A 15,731-nucleotide genomic window follows, 5' to 3' on the forward strand; every position below is an offset into this window, starting at 1 on the left:
AGTCCCATTTTACTGACTAACCCCTTTCATGTCTGTGCAGAGCAGCGATTAAACTCCCCCAGAAAGTCATTTATTGATTCAGTGCTTGATCCAAAGGCAACTCAAGTCAATATGACCTGACCCCAGTAATACCTTCCATGTAAGACACTGGAAAAGGCAGTTACTGCCTCTGGACACTCCTGAGAGGCAGGTTTCTGCAGGAAAGCTGTTTGTGTGCCCCAAAACCACCTGCATCATCCAGCTCTCACACTGCCCCTTCCTCACACACCCCCAGTCAAACACCCCAGGTCTGAACTGTCCCCCTCTGTGCCAGAGAAAGCAGCTCCCCCACCCCTGGTTCACTGGGCAGTTACTAATTTAATTTTTGACACATTCCAGTTTTTCCTTTCTGACCTTCCACCTGCAGAGCCCAAAAACCAGCCCTGTCCCTCTGAGTGTTGCACAGGACCCACCCAGTCAGCTCCACCCAGAGAGCACCTGCCCCACCTGCAGCACCTGCTCCTCCAAACTGGGACTTCTGGTTCCTCCCCACCACCCCTTCCCACAGCCAGGGTCCCCCTGCACATCCCTTTAGGAGCTCCACTTGCTCATCTTCCTGCCCTGGTTGGTTTCACACCCAGAGGGTGGTTGGCACTGAACAGGCTCCCCAGGGCAGTGGGCACAGCCTCAAGGCTGCCAGAGCTCCAGGAGGGTTTGGACAATGCTCTCAGGGAAAGGGTGGAATTTTTGGGGTGTCTGTGCAGGGCCAGGGGTTGGACTGGATGATCCTTGTAGGTCCCTTCCAGCTCAGGCTATTCCATGATTCCATTATTTCATTTTCTAACATATCTCCCCTTCAGCTCAGTTCACATGTAATAATATAGACTGAAACCAACTTCAGTTTGAAATCCAGAAGTGACAGGGAATTAACACAACTTTAGGTCTAACTCCCTCCTCCCATCTTCTGCCTCATCCTGTTGCATGATTTATCTGGTTTGGGAACAGCCAGTTTCTCACTGGTTTGTAGCACCAAACACCTGGGAAATGAACCTGTCAGGGGCCCTGGCCAAGGTCACAGTGTGAGGGAGGAGGAATCACTTCCTGGAGGCTCCATTCCAGCAGCTGGGTATGGATGCCCAGGAAGCTCCAGCTGGACAGGAGGAAGAACTTCTTCCCTGGGCAGTGACCCAGCTCTGAACAGGCTGCCCAGGGAGGGGCTGGAGTCTCCTCCCTGGGGATATTCCAGAGCCCTCTGGACACAATCCTGTGCCATGTGCTCTGGGCTGGCCATTCCATGAGGAACAAGAAGTGAACATCTCTCCTTCCTCACATTTTCTATTCCCACCTCTTTGAATCCAGTTCCAAGTATTTGCAAATAACCAAAACTCTTCTGCAGTGTTTCCTCATACCACTCACCACATAAAAACCTCTTTATCTCCTCCTCTCCTTGAGACAGCCACCCAGGGAGACACGAGGGAACTTCAATCCCTTACTTGTGTATTTTTTCAAATATTATTCTAAGTGACTTGTCCAGCATCACACTAAACATCAGAGGAAGAACTGATCCCTAGCCCTTTCCTGTTGGATCCTGCTGCCCTTCGTGGTGCCACCAGTCCCTCCTGATGGCAGGAACAACAACTTCAAGCAAACTGAAATCCCACATGATGGTTGGTGTTTGGTCTACACTTAGCAAGGGGTAAAATTACAACATGGCCCCAGCCTTGACTACAGGTTTACACAAATGTAGTGCTTATTATTACTATTATTGTCTTGTCAGTGCAAACAGGAAAAACTGCAATAAAATCCAGAGGAACAGGGGGTTTATGTTCCCAGCTATTTAAAGCATTCAGTGTTCCATGACACCTCACTGAAGGGGGCAAAAAATAAAAACACACAGAGGTCAGCAAAACTTATTTAAAACCCAATAATGGAATATAAGTGAGGTTTAAAATTCATTAAATGGCTTTTCACTCTTTCATCCTCCTCCTTCACTTTGTGTTTTTAAAGTGTGATCAAGCAAGTGCTTTGGAAGAATTAGTAGTAATTTGGTGCAAACGTGAGTGCTCTTCTGATTGAATTTAAAGTGTAATATGGGCAGAGACCCAGCAAGAAATTCTAATTGTTGTTTTAAAATTAACCTTCTCACTTCATCTTTATCCTCTGAGCACATGCACAGCCACGGTGGGCCATTACCCTGCCCGAGATGCGACACCAGCAAATGGAGATTAAAACTAAGGTTAAATCACTTCTGACAACCAGCAGGTAAGAGACCTTGCTTGACTCTGATGCAGCTTGAGGAAACACCAGAATAATTCAGCTGAAGATGCCCAGAGGTGGCACAGAGCAGAGCCCAGCTCTTGCCACCCAGAGCCTTCCCCTTTCCAGAAGTGCCAGTGCTGGGAAACCTCACCTCAAACCACGGGAAAGAACACGACACTAAACAGCTTTAAACTAAAGGAAGGAGGGTGTAGATGAGATATTATGAATAAATCCTTCCCTGTGAGGGTGGGGAGGCCCTGGCACAGGCTGCCCAGAGAAGCTGTGGCTGCCCCTGGATCCCTGGAAGTGTCCAAGGCCAGGCTGGACAGGGCTTGGAGCAGCCTGGGCTGGTGGAAGGTGTCCCTGCCCAGTGCAGGGGGTGGAATGAGATGAGCTTTAAGGTCCCATCCAACCCAAACCATTCTAAGTCACTTCCACTTGCACACAAGCTGAGGGTGCTAAAGGAGAAGGGGACCAAGGGTTTCCCTTCCCTCCTCAGCACCCAGTGCTGACATCACCCCGGTGGTTTGAGAATGCTGACATGAAGTCCCCACGTGCACCAAGGCAGGTCAGCCTCGTGTGACTGACTGGGTGTGACACAGCCCTGGAATTTCGGGGCTCTTTCCTTTCCCCTCTCAGCAGGAAGGATGGTGCTCTTGCACAACAGCCAAGGAAGATCCCTATTTTTAACAAACCCATTAACGGAGAGTTATCGTGTTACTCCCACACTGGAGACCCTGGGACGCTGTGGGTGTTTCCTGTTCCGAGGCAAAACAAGTGCTGTAACACGGCAGACAGCCCTTGGATCGCTGTCTGGGGGCTCAGGTATCAGAGTGACTCCCAGGGAGCGAATCCCTGGGACGGCAGGATCACAGGAACCAGGACTCCTTGCACAGCGGGAGCGCCGAGCACCGGCTTTTGAAAACGGGAGAGGCAAACTGGGATTTTTGTCCAACTCGCAGGGAATTTCCTTTCTTTTTTGAGACAACTTTGCATCTCCCCAAGGATTCCAAACATCAGAGCCAGGGCAGGGGGTGTGATGGCTCAGCCCTCTCCTCGCTGTTTTACGTCGGGCTCTCGTTGCATGATTCCTGCGTTATTTTTAGGCAACCATCAGGGAATGGCAGAGTGTGGGTCGATAGCTGTTAGATTTATAGGCACAACTAGCAGGGCTTGTAGCAATGAGATGTAAAGCATTCAACAGTTTCTAGAAGAAATCTGACCGTGGGGACTGGGGGCTGAAAAAAACCACACTCGCTTGTACTCCCAAAACTGTTTAGGAAAAATCATCTCGTGCCTCTTGGATACATCACTGGAGCTCAGTCACTGCTGGTGACTCACAGGAGGGTCAATACTCTGAGTATTCAGTTTAAACAGCCCTTTGCAGACTTCCAGAAGGATGTCTTACCCCAAAAAAAGTCTCCTTTTAAAATGTAATCTATCAATGCAGGACGCCCTCAGCCATCCCGGGGCTCAGGTGTATCTGGAGGAGCTGGCAGCTGGCAGCCTGCCACAACATCTGGACCAGATGTTCCACTTTAGGTAAAGATTAGTGGTACAAATCACAAAATTAGTCAAACCTCTTTAATTACCTGAGCAGGCTCATTTCTGTCTGCTGCTGAGCTGTGCCTTAACAGGCAGGTTTGCTCCCAGACAGCCCGTGCTGTCTGCCAGGAGGGGAGGAGGGAGGCAGGATGGTGGCCTGGACTAGACCAGAGAGCTCCCCAAAATCCAAGCATATGCCTAAAGCCAACTTCATCCATCTGTCCTGCCTGGTCAGGGCAGAAGATCTCCAAGATGGCAAGCATGGGACTGTTCTCTCAGCAGTGCCTGCTGCCATCCCAAAGGCTTTGGGGTATCCAAAGTGTTTCGTGAGCCCCTCAGGTGTGACACTCCACCCAGGGCTGAGTCCTGTCCTTCTGGAGAGGCAGCTGCAAGCCAGGCAGGATGACTCCAGGCACTGAAATATTACAGATCCTCAGACCCCCAAGGATCCTGGAGTCCAACCCTCAGCCCTGCACAGGCCCAGCCCCAAGAGTCCCCCCCTGTGCCCCAGAGGATCATCCAAACCCTCCTGCAGCTCTGGCAGCCTTGGGGCTGTGCCCACTGCCCTGGGGAGCCTGTTCAGTGCCAACCACCCTCTGGGGGAAGAACCTTTTGCTGAGATCCAACCTGAGCCTGCCCTGACACAGCTCCAGCCATTCCCTGGGGGCTGTCCCTGGTCCCCCCAGAGCAGAGCTCAGTCCTGCCCCTCCTCTGCCCCTGCCCAGGCAGTTGGAACTGCAGGGAGGTCTCCCCTCAGTCTCCTCTGCTCCAGCTGAACACACCAAGTGCCCTCAGTGTCCTCACACGGCTTCAAACCAAGGCCCTTCCCCATCTCTGTTTCCTCCTTTGGACACTCTCCAATGGCTTCAGATCTTTCCTATATGACCATCATTTCCAAATACATCCAATCCAAATGTCTCTCACTGGTGACACAACAGCACACCCCTGATCCAGACTGAAAATCACATAATTAAAGCACCTTTCTGGGCTTTTTACATCCTTAGAAAGATGTTTCCAAGAGCTGCCTAATTAAATAGGCAGGATAAATGTAACGTCCCTCTGTAATTTTACCAACAGGGTTCAGTTTCTCCCCTCATTTATTAATATGCAAAAATAAAATACCACCCTTGTCACTATTTTCTGGTCACTGCAGTTGCATCTCATGAATCCTGTGTTGTCTCTGCATGACAAATGTGTTAGTGGCTTATTACTCATTCGTTGCCAATGACAGGGAATATTTGGATCATGATGCCAAGCAACTATCAAAACCAAAAGTTATCTATCAGTTCCTCGTCAGCTGGCTGTAAACTAAATGCCACATTAATGTCTAAGCTTCCAGATGCTTCCTAAATGACTATCTTAAGCCTCATCTTTTAACTGTATTGTTTCTCTGAGAAGTATTTCCTTTATTCATTCTTTGGTGGGCATCAGACCCAGTTCCTGTGAACCTGCTGAGAATGATTTACAGGCAGCAGCCCTCAGGTGTCTTGAGCTCTCTCCTGCACTTAGGAAGTTTAGGCTGAGAACTTCTAAAAGCAGGTACTGAATCTGCATAATTTGTGTCATTTCTAATGGGGAATCAGGAAACCAAACCTGTCAGGTATATAATAAATGCTGAAGTGGCAATTTTTATCAAGTTGCTATAAAGTATATAACATACAACATAATACAGTTGGTTTCTACTTCAAAAACATATCGTGGTGGTGAGACTGACAGGGAAGGAGCATCCCAGATCCTGTGGGACACAGTTAACACAGCAGTCACACCCCATCAGCTCTCACTTATCTCCACATCACCATTTCTTCAGTCAAAGATTTCACCCAGCGAGGCTCTGCTCTTATAAAGAGCTATTTGATTTCAATAACATGGATTTAGGTTTGGGCCCTTCTGCCTACAAACAGCCTTTCCCCACTCTCAGTTATTTACACTGTTATTTATCTTATTCAGAGAATTTCTTAGCTTTTTAGTTAATATATTACCTGCCTGTTAAAATCTCAGTATTACTGGTCTGTGGGTGTAGTGCTATTACAAACTACTAACTGCTGATAGAACCACTTTTAATCTGCCTTATTTCCATATATAATTTCTGTGGTCAGTAGTTAGCTAAGTCTGTAATGTGTTTGGAGCATGATAAGTGTTATAGAAGATAAGCATTATCTTACCCTTATGGGAAGCAAATCCACATATCTATAAAGTGGTTTAAGTTAATTAAGGGCCACTTTACAAGGGGGAGAGCAAGAGCTTGCAAAGGGCTGTGGTTCAGTATCAGCCTCCGTGTCCATATGCAACCCTCCCAAAGTTAATTTCCTAATTGGATAAGCAGATGAGAGCACAAGCAGGGAGGAGGAGGCTGCTGGCATGAGCTTGGTCCTGTCTCAGCATGTGCACATCATTCCACGTGCAAAAGCACAGATGCAGGTTTCTCTAAAAACTGAATACAGGCTTATTTCACCACCAAGGAATGTGAAGTTCCTCTTCAACTTTTAACAGTTGGTAAAAGCAGCAATTTACTGATCCTTGTGGGTCCCTTCCAACTCAGAGTACTCTGGGATTCTGTGACTCTGCCCAGCACTTCCCAGGAAGCCCATGGCTCCTGCCAAAGCTGGATGCTCTCTCCTGAGCCTCTGTTCCCTCCAGCTCCTCACTCCCTACCCAGTCACACAAGCACAGAAACCCCCTCTTTGTAAACACAAAGACAAAGCAAAAAGTTCATTTGTGCGAACCTCCATAAAGTTGGAGATAACCTGGACCACAATTTGTGCTTATGTAAATGTCAGCACACAGGAAAATAGCTTTGGATCAAAAAGACAAGTTGTGGTTAATACCCTAAGTAAAATACACGCTTTCCTTTCCACCCTTCATTAGCTTTCTCTAAACATCTGCTGAACAAGAGAATTCCAGCCATAAAAGTGACTCCAGAAATTAAAAATCCTCTCAATTCTCAGATCAGTGCCTCTACATACAAAGCCCTCCATTTCAAAGGGCACCCTCGTCCTTCTGTGTGTGGGAGCCATCAGAGGCTTTAATCCAGAGCCAGACCCCCTGAACATGCACAAGCAGATGCTTGTCCCAGCCCAGCTGGGTGGAAGGTTGCTCAGGTAAGCAGGGACCAGCAGAAAATCAGCTGCCGTCTGCTCAAGGTGATACAGGTGATGTCCTCCCCACACCCAGGCCAAGGGTTTGATTAGAGTTCACTCCCTCCTGCACTCCTTGTTCTCAAACTGGCAGTTTTAATGACAAGTATTTATATATTGACCTCAAGAGCTTCTGGTGCACAGGGGATTGCAGGATCAGATGCAGGTGGAGAGGGAGAGAGGACAACACACAAAATGAGACGCAGGCTCTTTGCTCCTGCCTGGGATGAACACTCAGCACTGGGGCAGCCCCAGAGCAGGGCACACATAAGGAAACCTGCTGATGGATCCTGCACATGCCCACCCAGCAGGGTGTCCAACTTCCCAAAGCTTCTCCTGCCCAGAGCATCCCCAGCCTCATCCTCCCTCCTCCTGGGTGAGGGATAAACACACCCTGCCCTGCTGTGAACATCTCCACACCAGGGTGGGATCCAGGACACCTTCAAGAGCACAAAGGGAGGTGGAAGAGGGTAATGCAAGAGCTCAAGAAAGATGAAACAGCCACTCAAAAGCCACCTGGGCAATTCCCCATGGGAGGAAGGGAAAGGAGCCACTTCTCACCATGCAACAGGCACAGGACCCATCCCACTGAGGGGTCTCTCAGGGAGCAGTGTCTCTGTACACTGTTCCATGACACAAACATCAGCTTTCCTCCAGCCATGGCACTCACCCTACAGGCCAGTCTGATGCTAGAAAGCTGGCCCACCTCTGGTGTCTCAGGATCCTATAAATGCCCAATTTCTCAAACACCTCATGGTCACTAATGGATTCCCACATGACCCCAGAGGAATGGGAATGGATGGAGGTAGACTCTGAGATGAGCTCAGCTGGGCAGAGCATGGTGCCAGTAACACCAAGGGCATGGGTTTGATCTCCATATGGGCCATTCACTCCCTGATCCTTGTGGGTCCCTTCCAACTCAGAGTACTCTGGGATTCTGTGACTCTGCCCAGCACTTCCCAGGAAGCCCATGGCTCCTGCCAAAGCTGGATGCTCTCTCCTGAGCCTCTGTTCCCTCCAGCTCCTCACTCCCTACCCAGTCACACAAGCACAGAAACCCCCTCTTTGTAAACACAAAGACAAAGCGAAAAGTTCATTTGTGCGAACCTCCATAAAGTTGGAGATAACCTGGACCACAATTTGTGCTTATGTAAATGTCAGCACACAGGAAAATAGCTTTGGATCAAAAAGACAAGTTGTGGTTAATACCCTAAGTAAAATACACGCTTTCCTTTCCACCCTTCATTAGCTTTCTCTAAACATCTGCTGAACAAGAGAATTCCAGCCATAAAAGTGACTCCAGAAATTAAAAATCCTCTCAATTCTCAGATCAGTGCCTCTACATACAAAGCCCTCCATTTCAAAGGGCACCCTCGTCCTTCTGTGTGTGGGAGCCATCTGATTAGAGAGAGCAAAAAGCAGCAGAACAGCAAAAAGCAAACCCCACACAACTCGTGCAATGAATTAGGGAGCAATAACAAACTTCTAGAATGAACAAAGCACACATACAGCTCTCAATCAGGCCACAAGGGGACTAAATAGACAATTTGGGGCAAACCCAAGTCTTTTCATGGGTACTTTATGAATTAGAATGAGGAGAAAACTGCACTTGGCCAGTGCCTGCTGTGGTGACTCCCCAGTCCTGTGGAGCATTCCCAGGGTGCTCTTTCAACCCCTGAGTGAAACAAGGGGCTGACACAACGCAGGTTTGTGCACTGCTACCCAAGGTAACTCCAGAACACCGTGAGACCAGCCAAGTGCATCACCTGGGGAGGGAGGAGGCACTGTGGGAGGCACGTCTGGGACAGCTCTTCTCGCACAGAGAGAGCGAGAGGCAGCCTGGTGTTATTTCCAGGATGGCCCACCAGAGAAATGTCATTCAAAAAGAGTGACTGTGACAAATCCTTCCTTTACCAGGCCCAAGGCAGTGTTGTTTAGGTTGTTTTCACGGCCAATGTTTACAGAGATAAATACATACACACACATAAAACATGAGGGTTGCTGCACCACAGAGGGCTGTTATTTCCAATATGTTTTACACTACATGACTCACAAACCAAACCCACAGCAATGGTATGATCAGATTGCTCATTTAATCTCTACAGAATGGAGCTTTTTAAGAGATTCAGTTTTTTAAAGATGGCTTCAACTCCCACTGAAACCCAGCCAAGTCCTATAATGCAGAAGAAATCCATGGCTGGCTGCACCCAAACCGAGGGGTAGTTTCTCTCTTCGGCCAAACGCTTCCTGATGCTTCCCAAGGCGCAGACTTTCCACATGCTGCACTACAGGACACCATGTTTTATGATTTTGTGCTAAACCACGGGTCAGATTTACAGTGAAATATGACTTTACACAACCTCTGGGTGGATTGTTCTGCAGGGGCTTGGCCAAGAGCTCAGGTGGGGTTGGTGAGGCACCAGCACACAACTGCCCGGCCGAAAATCAAAGAGGAGGAGTGAACTCATGTTTGCACACTCCAGTGGGGCAGCAGGATTTCAAATTTAGGTTTTCCTCAAGTGCCCAGAAGGAATGATGATCCAGGCACAGAAAATTCCTGGTGGGGGAGCCGGACCAGCCACTCCCAGGGGCTGTCCCAACACACCCCACTGCTCCCTTCCAGTGGTGATGGGGATTCACCTGGCCCCCATATCTTGCTCTAAACCCCTGTCCTGCTGAAGCACAGCACACAGACATCACTCAGAGAACCGGGCACATTGTGCTCCTCTCAAAACCACACGTACCAAAGATACACTTGACCCAAAGTTACATAAGCACTGTGCCAGAGCTATTTTTTAGCCAGACTGATCAGTGCTGCTATAAATCACCCCAGGACGCAGAGGCCAGACAAGATGTCACATTTATGTGCTCAGCTTTCTGCCTGCCCTAGGAAAACGTTTGTGATATGGGCAGGATCTCTATTCCCTCTCTGCCTCCCCTGGTCTGTAGGTGCATCGCTGCTCCTCAGCACTGAGCAGGCTCCAGTGCAACACCACAGCGTCCTCCCAGTGCCCAGAGCAGCCTGTGGACAGCACAGAGCTGTCCTGAGCTCCTCTCACAACCCCAGCCAGCTCCAAGAGCAGCCCCAGAGCACAGCAGAGCAGGCAGCCATCGAGGAAGGGCAATATCTTATCACTTCAGCTCTCCCCGTGTATCTGTGGGAATGGCAGATTGCATCACAATTACTTCTCCTGGTGTGAGGGCTCCTGTCTTGCAGCTATTGCCTCTTTTTAAATAACTGCCTAAGTCTCCCCAGGAACTTCTGCCCTAGCAAATCCCAGGAGCAGGCAGTTTTATTATAAATAACATGCAGCTTTCTACCTCATTCCTTGTTATTCTTACTCTTCGTCACGTTTGTCACCCGGCAGTGCTGCCCCAGCATCTCGTGGTGCCGGGCACGGGCACAGGCAGGACGGGTTCCTCGTGCAAGTGCATAAGGCAGGAATATAAACAACACTTTCCTTGCTCTCACTGTGTCCAGTGCCATCCCCAAAGCCCAGACAGTGACTGAGCCAAGGCTGGGCACAGGGAAGGGCATTGCCAACTGGCATGGGGAGGGCACGCTGCATTCCTGCTCCTGCCTCACCTCCCAGGCACAGAAGTCAGAGCAGCACGAGCTCGGGTTCAGCACTCAGGGCACACCAGCTCCTGGATCAACACGGCTCAGAATCAGACATCAGCTTCCTAGTCAAAACTCAGAGAGGGAATCACCCTGACACGGCCAAAAAAAAACATTAACTCCGCTAATTCCGACACATCAAAACTTGCAGGTGTTAAAGCTACAGAGACTGGAAGCAATAAACAGGACTCTTGGTTGAGAGAACAACCCCAGCTGGGAATCTGTGGGGAACAACTTGAAAAAAATCAGCTTCCACAGTGAGTGTTTTAATGAGATACCTCAGCCAGACTTCTTACGTCTTTACAACGTGTTTCTCTATCCTGCACAGCATCTTTAAAACTCCCTTTTGACATCTCAGAACTACTGAACCTGGTGAGATTTTAATAGAAATCCCTTTGCTGTGCTATAAAGAGAAGCATTACTTGAGATTTTAATTAGCAGTCGTCAGTGTTGAGCCATAGGAAATACTGAACAGTTTGCTTAACTTCGTAGAGAAAGTGCCTTTGCTTTCTGACCTTCTGCACTCCAGTGATGCAACACACTCGGCCATTTAAGAACTCCTTTCCAAAAACCCAACTCTGGAGGAGTAAAAGCCATTCCCTCAATCAATACACACCGCACTGCTCCAGCCCATGCTCGCCCGCTGCACACCCTGCTCGTTTGATGCAGAAATCGTGCCTCTGTCATCCCCTGACCGCTGCTATAAATCTCAAAGGCAGCATTCTGTTATTACGATTTCCTCCCACCCTGTGCAAGGTACTTTGGGCTTCTAAACACACAGGGAACTTGGAAATCGGGTGCTAAATTGATTCAGACCCCGTTTGCACAGTAACACACAGAAAAGAATGGGTCTGGCATGCAAACTTCAAGCGAGCCGGGCACCTGCTCTGAGCCCCGATTCACCACCCACGACCGTTCCCGAAAGGCATTTAAAGCAGGAGAACTATTCCTACCATTCAGCTGCCTGTAGACTATGTCTTCTAGGAGCGAGAGCCTCTTCAGCACCGCATCCTGGATGGAGCTGCCGCCGTGGGCTGTCGAGTTGGCCACTTCTGCCCTGGGATGGATGTCATGGAAGGAGTCTCCGCTCTTGGCCGTGATGGGTCTGCACTTGGCCAGGAAGAGGACGAAGCCAGCCACGGCGATGAGGTTCAACACCAGCAGGACTTTGACTCTCCTCAGAGAAGCCATCAAACTTCCCGAGGGGCCCCGCCAGCCGCAGGGCTACGGGAGCGGGCCCCGCTGCGAGCGCATCGCGGGGCCGGGGACGATCCGTGGGGCGAGCGCGGGGAGCGCGGGGCTGGGGGAGCGGCGGGGTTTGGGGGGAGCGGCGGGGTTTGGGGGAGCGGCGGGGTTTGGGGGAGCGGCGGGGTTTGGGGAGCGGCGGGGTTTGGGGGAGCGGCGGGGTTTGGGGGAGCGGCGGGGTTTGGGGAGCGGCGGGGTTTGGGGAGCAGCGGGGCTGGCGAGCAGCGGGGCTGGCTGGCGAGGAGCAGCACCGCTCGCCCAGGCTGAGCAGCGGAGCCCGCCCCGGACTATGGCCCCGCAGAGGAGGCGCGGCCGGGGCCGCCCGCCCCGCTCCGCCCGCCGCGCCGCCGCCGCCACTTCATGCCCCGCGCTGGGCGCCCGCGCCGGGGCTGCGGGGCGGCCGCGGAGCCGCCGAGCGCTGCGGCAGCACCGGCATCACCGCCGAGCCTGCTTCCTCTTCTCCTGCCTCCAGAGCCTGCCTCCTCTCCTGCCTCCTCCGTCCCCCGCCTCCGCCGCGGGGCGGGCGCGGGGCCGCTGCTGCGCTGCGCGCTCGGGGCATCCCCCGCCGCCCGCACCGGGGGGAGCGCGGGCTCCTGCCCCTCCCGGGCAAGGGGAGGGGGAGAAGGAGAGGGATGAAGAGCCCCCGCCCCGAGCGGGGCCCGCGGCTGCGGCGCAGCCCCCGCACGGCCCGCGATGGAGGCCCGAGCCCGGCCCGGGGGCCGCCCCCGCTTCCCCGCGGCTCGGCCGGGCATCGGCATCGCCCCCGCGGTGGGTGCGGGGCTCCGGCGGGGCGAGGCGGGGCCGGCCGCGGTAACGCGCTCGGGCTCGTCCGTGTCACTGAAAGTTTGAGCCCCCCAGGCCGGTGCGGGGTCCTCTCCCGAACTCTGCGCCCCGGCTTTCCCGCATGGAAGCCCTACCCTCCCCCTTGGAGCCTTATCATCTCCCTTGGAGCCTCATCCTCCCCCTTGGACCCCCGGCCTCCTCTGACAGGCACGGAATCACGACGGGAGCATCCCGCTGCCCGAACGCTCCGTGTCGGCGCCAGGGAACGGCTTTGGAGCTGTCCCCGCCACGGTGAGCGAGGATCGGCTCTGCCTCAAACACCAACACGAGGTGGAGTGATGAAAACATCATAAGCGAGAATTGACATCCATTAATGCCAGAATGCTGACTATTCTGAGAGCACAGCCCCCACTCAACAACCCCATCAACCCCGCTGTTCCCAGCTCTATTCACGTGCCACAGTTTTTCAGAGAGATGACACCAACACGGATTAAAAGTTGAAGCAACCTTGAGTCATTGTATCCTACAAGGCAACTTTTGAAAAGGTAAGAATAACCCCTCTCACCCCCGAGCCATAATTAAAAACAACAACAAAAAAAATTGAAACAAAAAAATCAATGCTATGGAAACAGACCTAAAATTGCTTTGGAGGATTTGGAGTTTTAATTTAGTCCTAGCTGCACATGAAATCTTTTATGGCTTCTGCATTCAGAGCGAGGACCCTGCTACAAACCTGGAGAAGAGTGACAGGCACATAACTCACTGTCAGACCCTAAAACACCGTGGTCAGTCCATCATCCACACTCAGCTTCATTATTCTGCTAAGAGGGTGAAACGATGTGAATGATTTGGGTGACATGAAGCTGGAAATACCTTACAAATTGCTGAAAACCAGCTTTTGGCTGGCACTGATGGGAAGCTTAGCCCAACACCTGCAGCTCTGGGGGTTCTTCGGGGGTGTTTTGGCACGAGTTTTGTTTCCAGAGCTGACAACTGGGATGTTTTCTCTAGATCAATAAAAGCACTTTTTATTAAACAAATAAACAAACACCACCTCAGCTTTGCAAAGCAGTTTACCAAAAAGGGAAACCACATGGCCTGAACTGTCAGGAGCAGAAATATTTGAGCAAACAGAAAACTGCCTGCTGCTTATTCTGAAGCAGCCTGGGCTAGAGACCCATTCCTGTTGTCCTTCATTACCCAGTGCTCCCACTGAAGTCAGGTTGGTGCATTGCACAGAAACAGCAAGATCTATTTTAATTATAAAATAGCTTGGGAAAAGCTGGATTTAAAGACATTTGGCACATGGCTATTCCATATGATCCTAATGCAAAAAAAAACCAAAAAAAAAAACCCAAACTCTTAGGATCTTAAAACAAAACAACAAACAATTTGAAGCAGCTCCTTGCTGAAGCACAAGGCAAGTATTTGGCCCCCACTTTCCCCAAGAAAGGAGCAGAACTAAGTCCCTGAAGGAAGCAGGGAGGAAGGGAGAAAGCCACATCTCTCCTTAGGGTGACAGCCACAGGACACCCAGCACTGTGAGTGTCTGTGGGCCCGGGGAGGGCAGCGTGGCAGGAGAGAAGGAATAGGCACAAAAAATGCAAGGAAAAAAATGTGCTGTGTGGGAAATACCATGAGAGCTTAAAATTAGGAGTACACATCAACAGCCCCCTGCCCTGTCTGGGTGGATTAAGCTCAAACACCTCTCCAGGTACCTGCTGTTGTTGCTGCTTTTCCTTCTGTTAAGGGAGAACCAAACACCTCCCCTAAAGCAACGTGGGGAAGAGCAGAGTACTTCACACAACACACAAGAAGGATGAAAAAGCCCCCTGAATCAGAGAATCCCAGAATCAAAAAGGTTGGAAAAGACCTCCAAGGCCATCAGCCCAGCACCACCCCCCTGTTCACCCCTAAACGAGTCCTCAAGTGCCTCATCCCCGCCCTTCCGAACACTTCCAGGGATGGGGACTCCACCACTGCCCTGGGCAGCTGTGCCACTGCTCAGCAATCCTTCCAGAGGAGAAAGTTTTCCAAATATCCAACCTGAACCTCCCCTGGCACAACTGGAGGCCGTTTGATTGTGTCCTGTCCTGAGGATGGACACCAACAGGATGAGGCTGAAGGAGCCCAGACAGAGTAGTGCTTTGTGGCAGTGAAGTCCTGAGAGCAGCTCCCCCCGTGCCCTGGAGCATGAATTTCCTTCGAGCTTGGCACCACCCCGAGACTGAATTAAACATCAACAGCAAATACAAACTACAGTTTGTATACAAAATACAGCTTGTATTACATTATTTGTATATACAAACACATTTGTGTTACATTATTTGTATATAGAAAATACAGTTTGTATTTGCTATTGAAGTTTAATTCAGTCTCGAGGTGCAGTTTTGCTACAAACATGGAAAGGTTCATCAAGACCCCACTCTCTAAATCAAGGTTCAACCAAGGGCTAGCTCAGCCTCCACTGGAGGGTCTGGGCTTTTTCTCTTTTTTTTTTTAATCAGTTTTTCCATTTTCACTACCGAAAAAAAAAAGCATGAAACATTGTTACTAAATAGAGAGGAAGAACTAAAGGATATTTCTCAGTATCAGGGAGAGAAGATCAGTTTGCATGTCTAATAGAAAAATTCTATTTTTGCCCATTCCAGTGGAGTTCTATGAACAGCACACACACTTTTCAAGTGCTAGCCAAAATAATTACTTCTCTCCTTCTGTGGGGGAAAAAAAATCCCCTAAATCATGAATATTCAATGGATTGGTTAATGACATAGTAATGCTTTAGCTCAAATCTCTGCTCCTTAAAATACAGTGAACACGAGCTGCCAGTTACAAGAAGACTTAAAAACACAAAAATAACTTGATTTCCAGAAGTTATCTCAGCCTGATCACTTTGGAAGTATCTGATGGTGGCATGATACCATGACATATCTGGGGCAGACTCTCCTCACATTCTGAGAGATGTAAAACAGGCAGGAAAAAATAGGTTTTGCTACTTACTGGAGCCAGTGCCAGTGCTGAGTGTTCTCCAGGGCACAGGGCAAACTCAGCTCCACCACATGTTTGGGTCTTGTAGGTAAATTTGCTTGAACTGCATAAATCTGTGACTAAACCACTGTATGAAAGCCATGATCTGCATGAGGAAAAAAACACAAAAAACTAAACTC

At 50.3% G+C, this 15,731-nt stretch overlaps 1 protein-coding gene across 1 annotated transcript in view; it reads right to left on the bottom strand.

The window, feature by feature from the left end:
• GALNT17 (polypeptide N-acetylgalactosaminyltransferase 17) overlaps window positions 1-11,880 on the bottom strand; it is a 206,849-nt gene extending 194,969 nt beyond the window's left edge. Inside the window, exon 1 of the mRNA XM_050325665.1 lies at window positions 11,490-11,880. Coding sequence (XP_050181622.1) covers window positions 11,490-11,727 — 238 coding nt within the window. The 5' untranslated portion in view covers window positions 11,728-11,880. The remainder of the gene's footprint in view (window positions 1-11,489) is intronic.
• Window positions 11,881-15,731: the final 3,851 nt, after the last annotated feature.

This window comes from Myiozetetes cayanensis, unplaced genomic scaffold (assembly GCF_022539395.1).
Source record: "Myiozetetes cayanensis isolate MyiCay16 unplaced genomic scaffold, myiCay2020 scf30, whole genome shotgun sequence".
Lineage (NCBI taxonomy): Eukaryota > Metazoa > Chordata > Aves > Passeriformes > Tyrannidae > Myiozetetes > Myiozetetes cayanensis.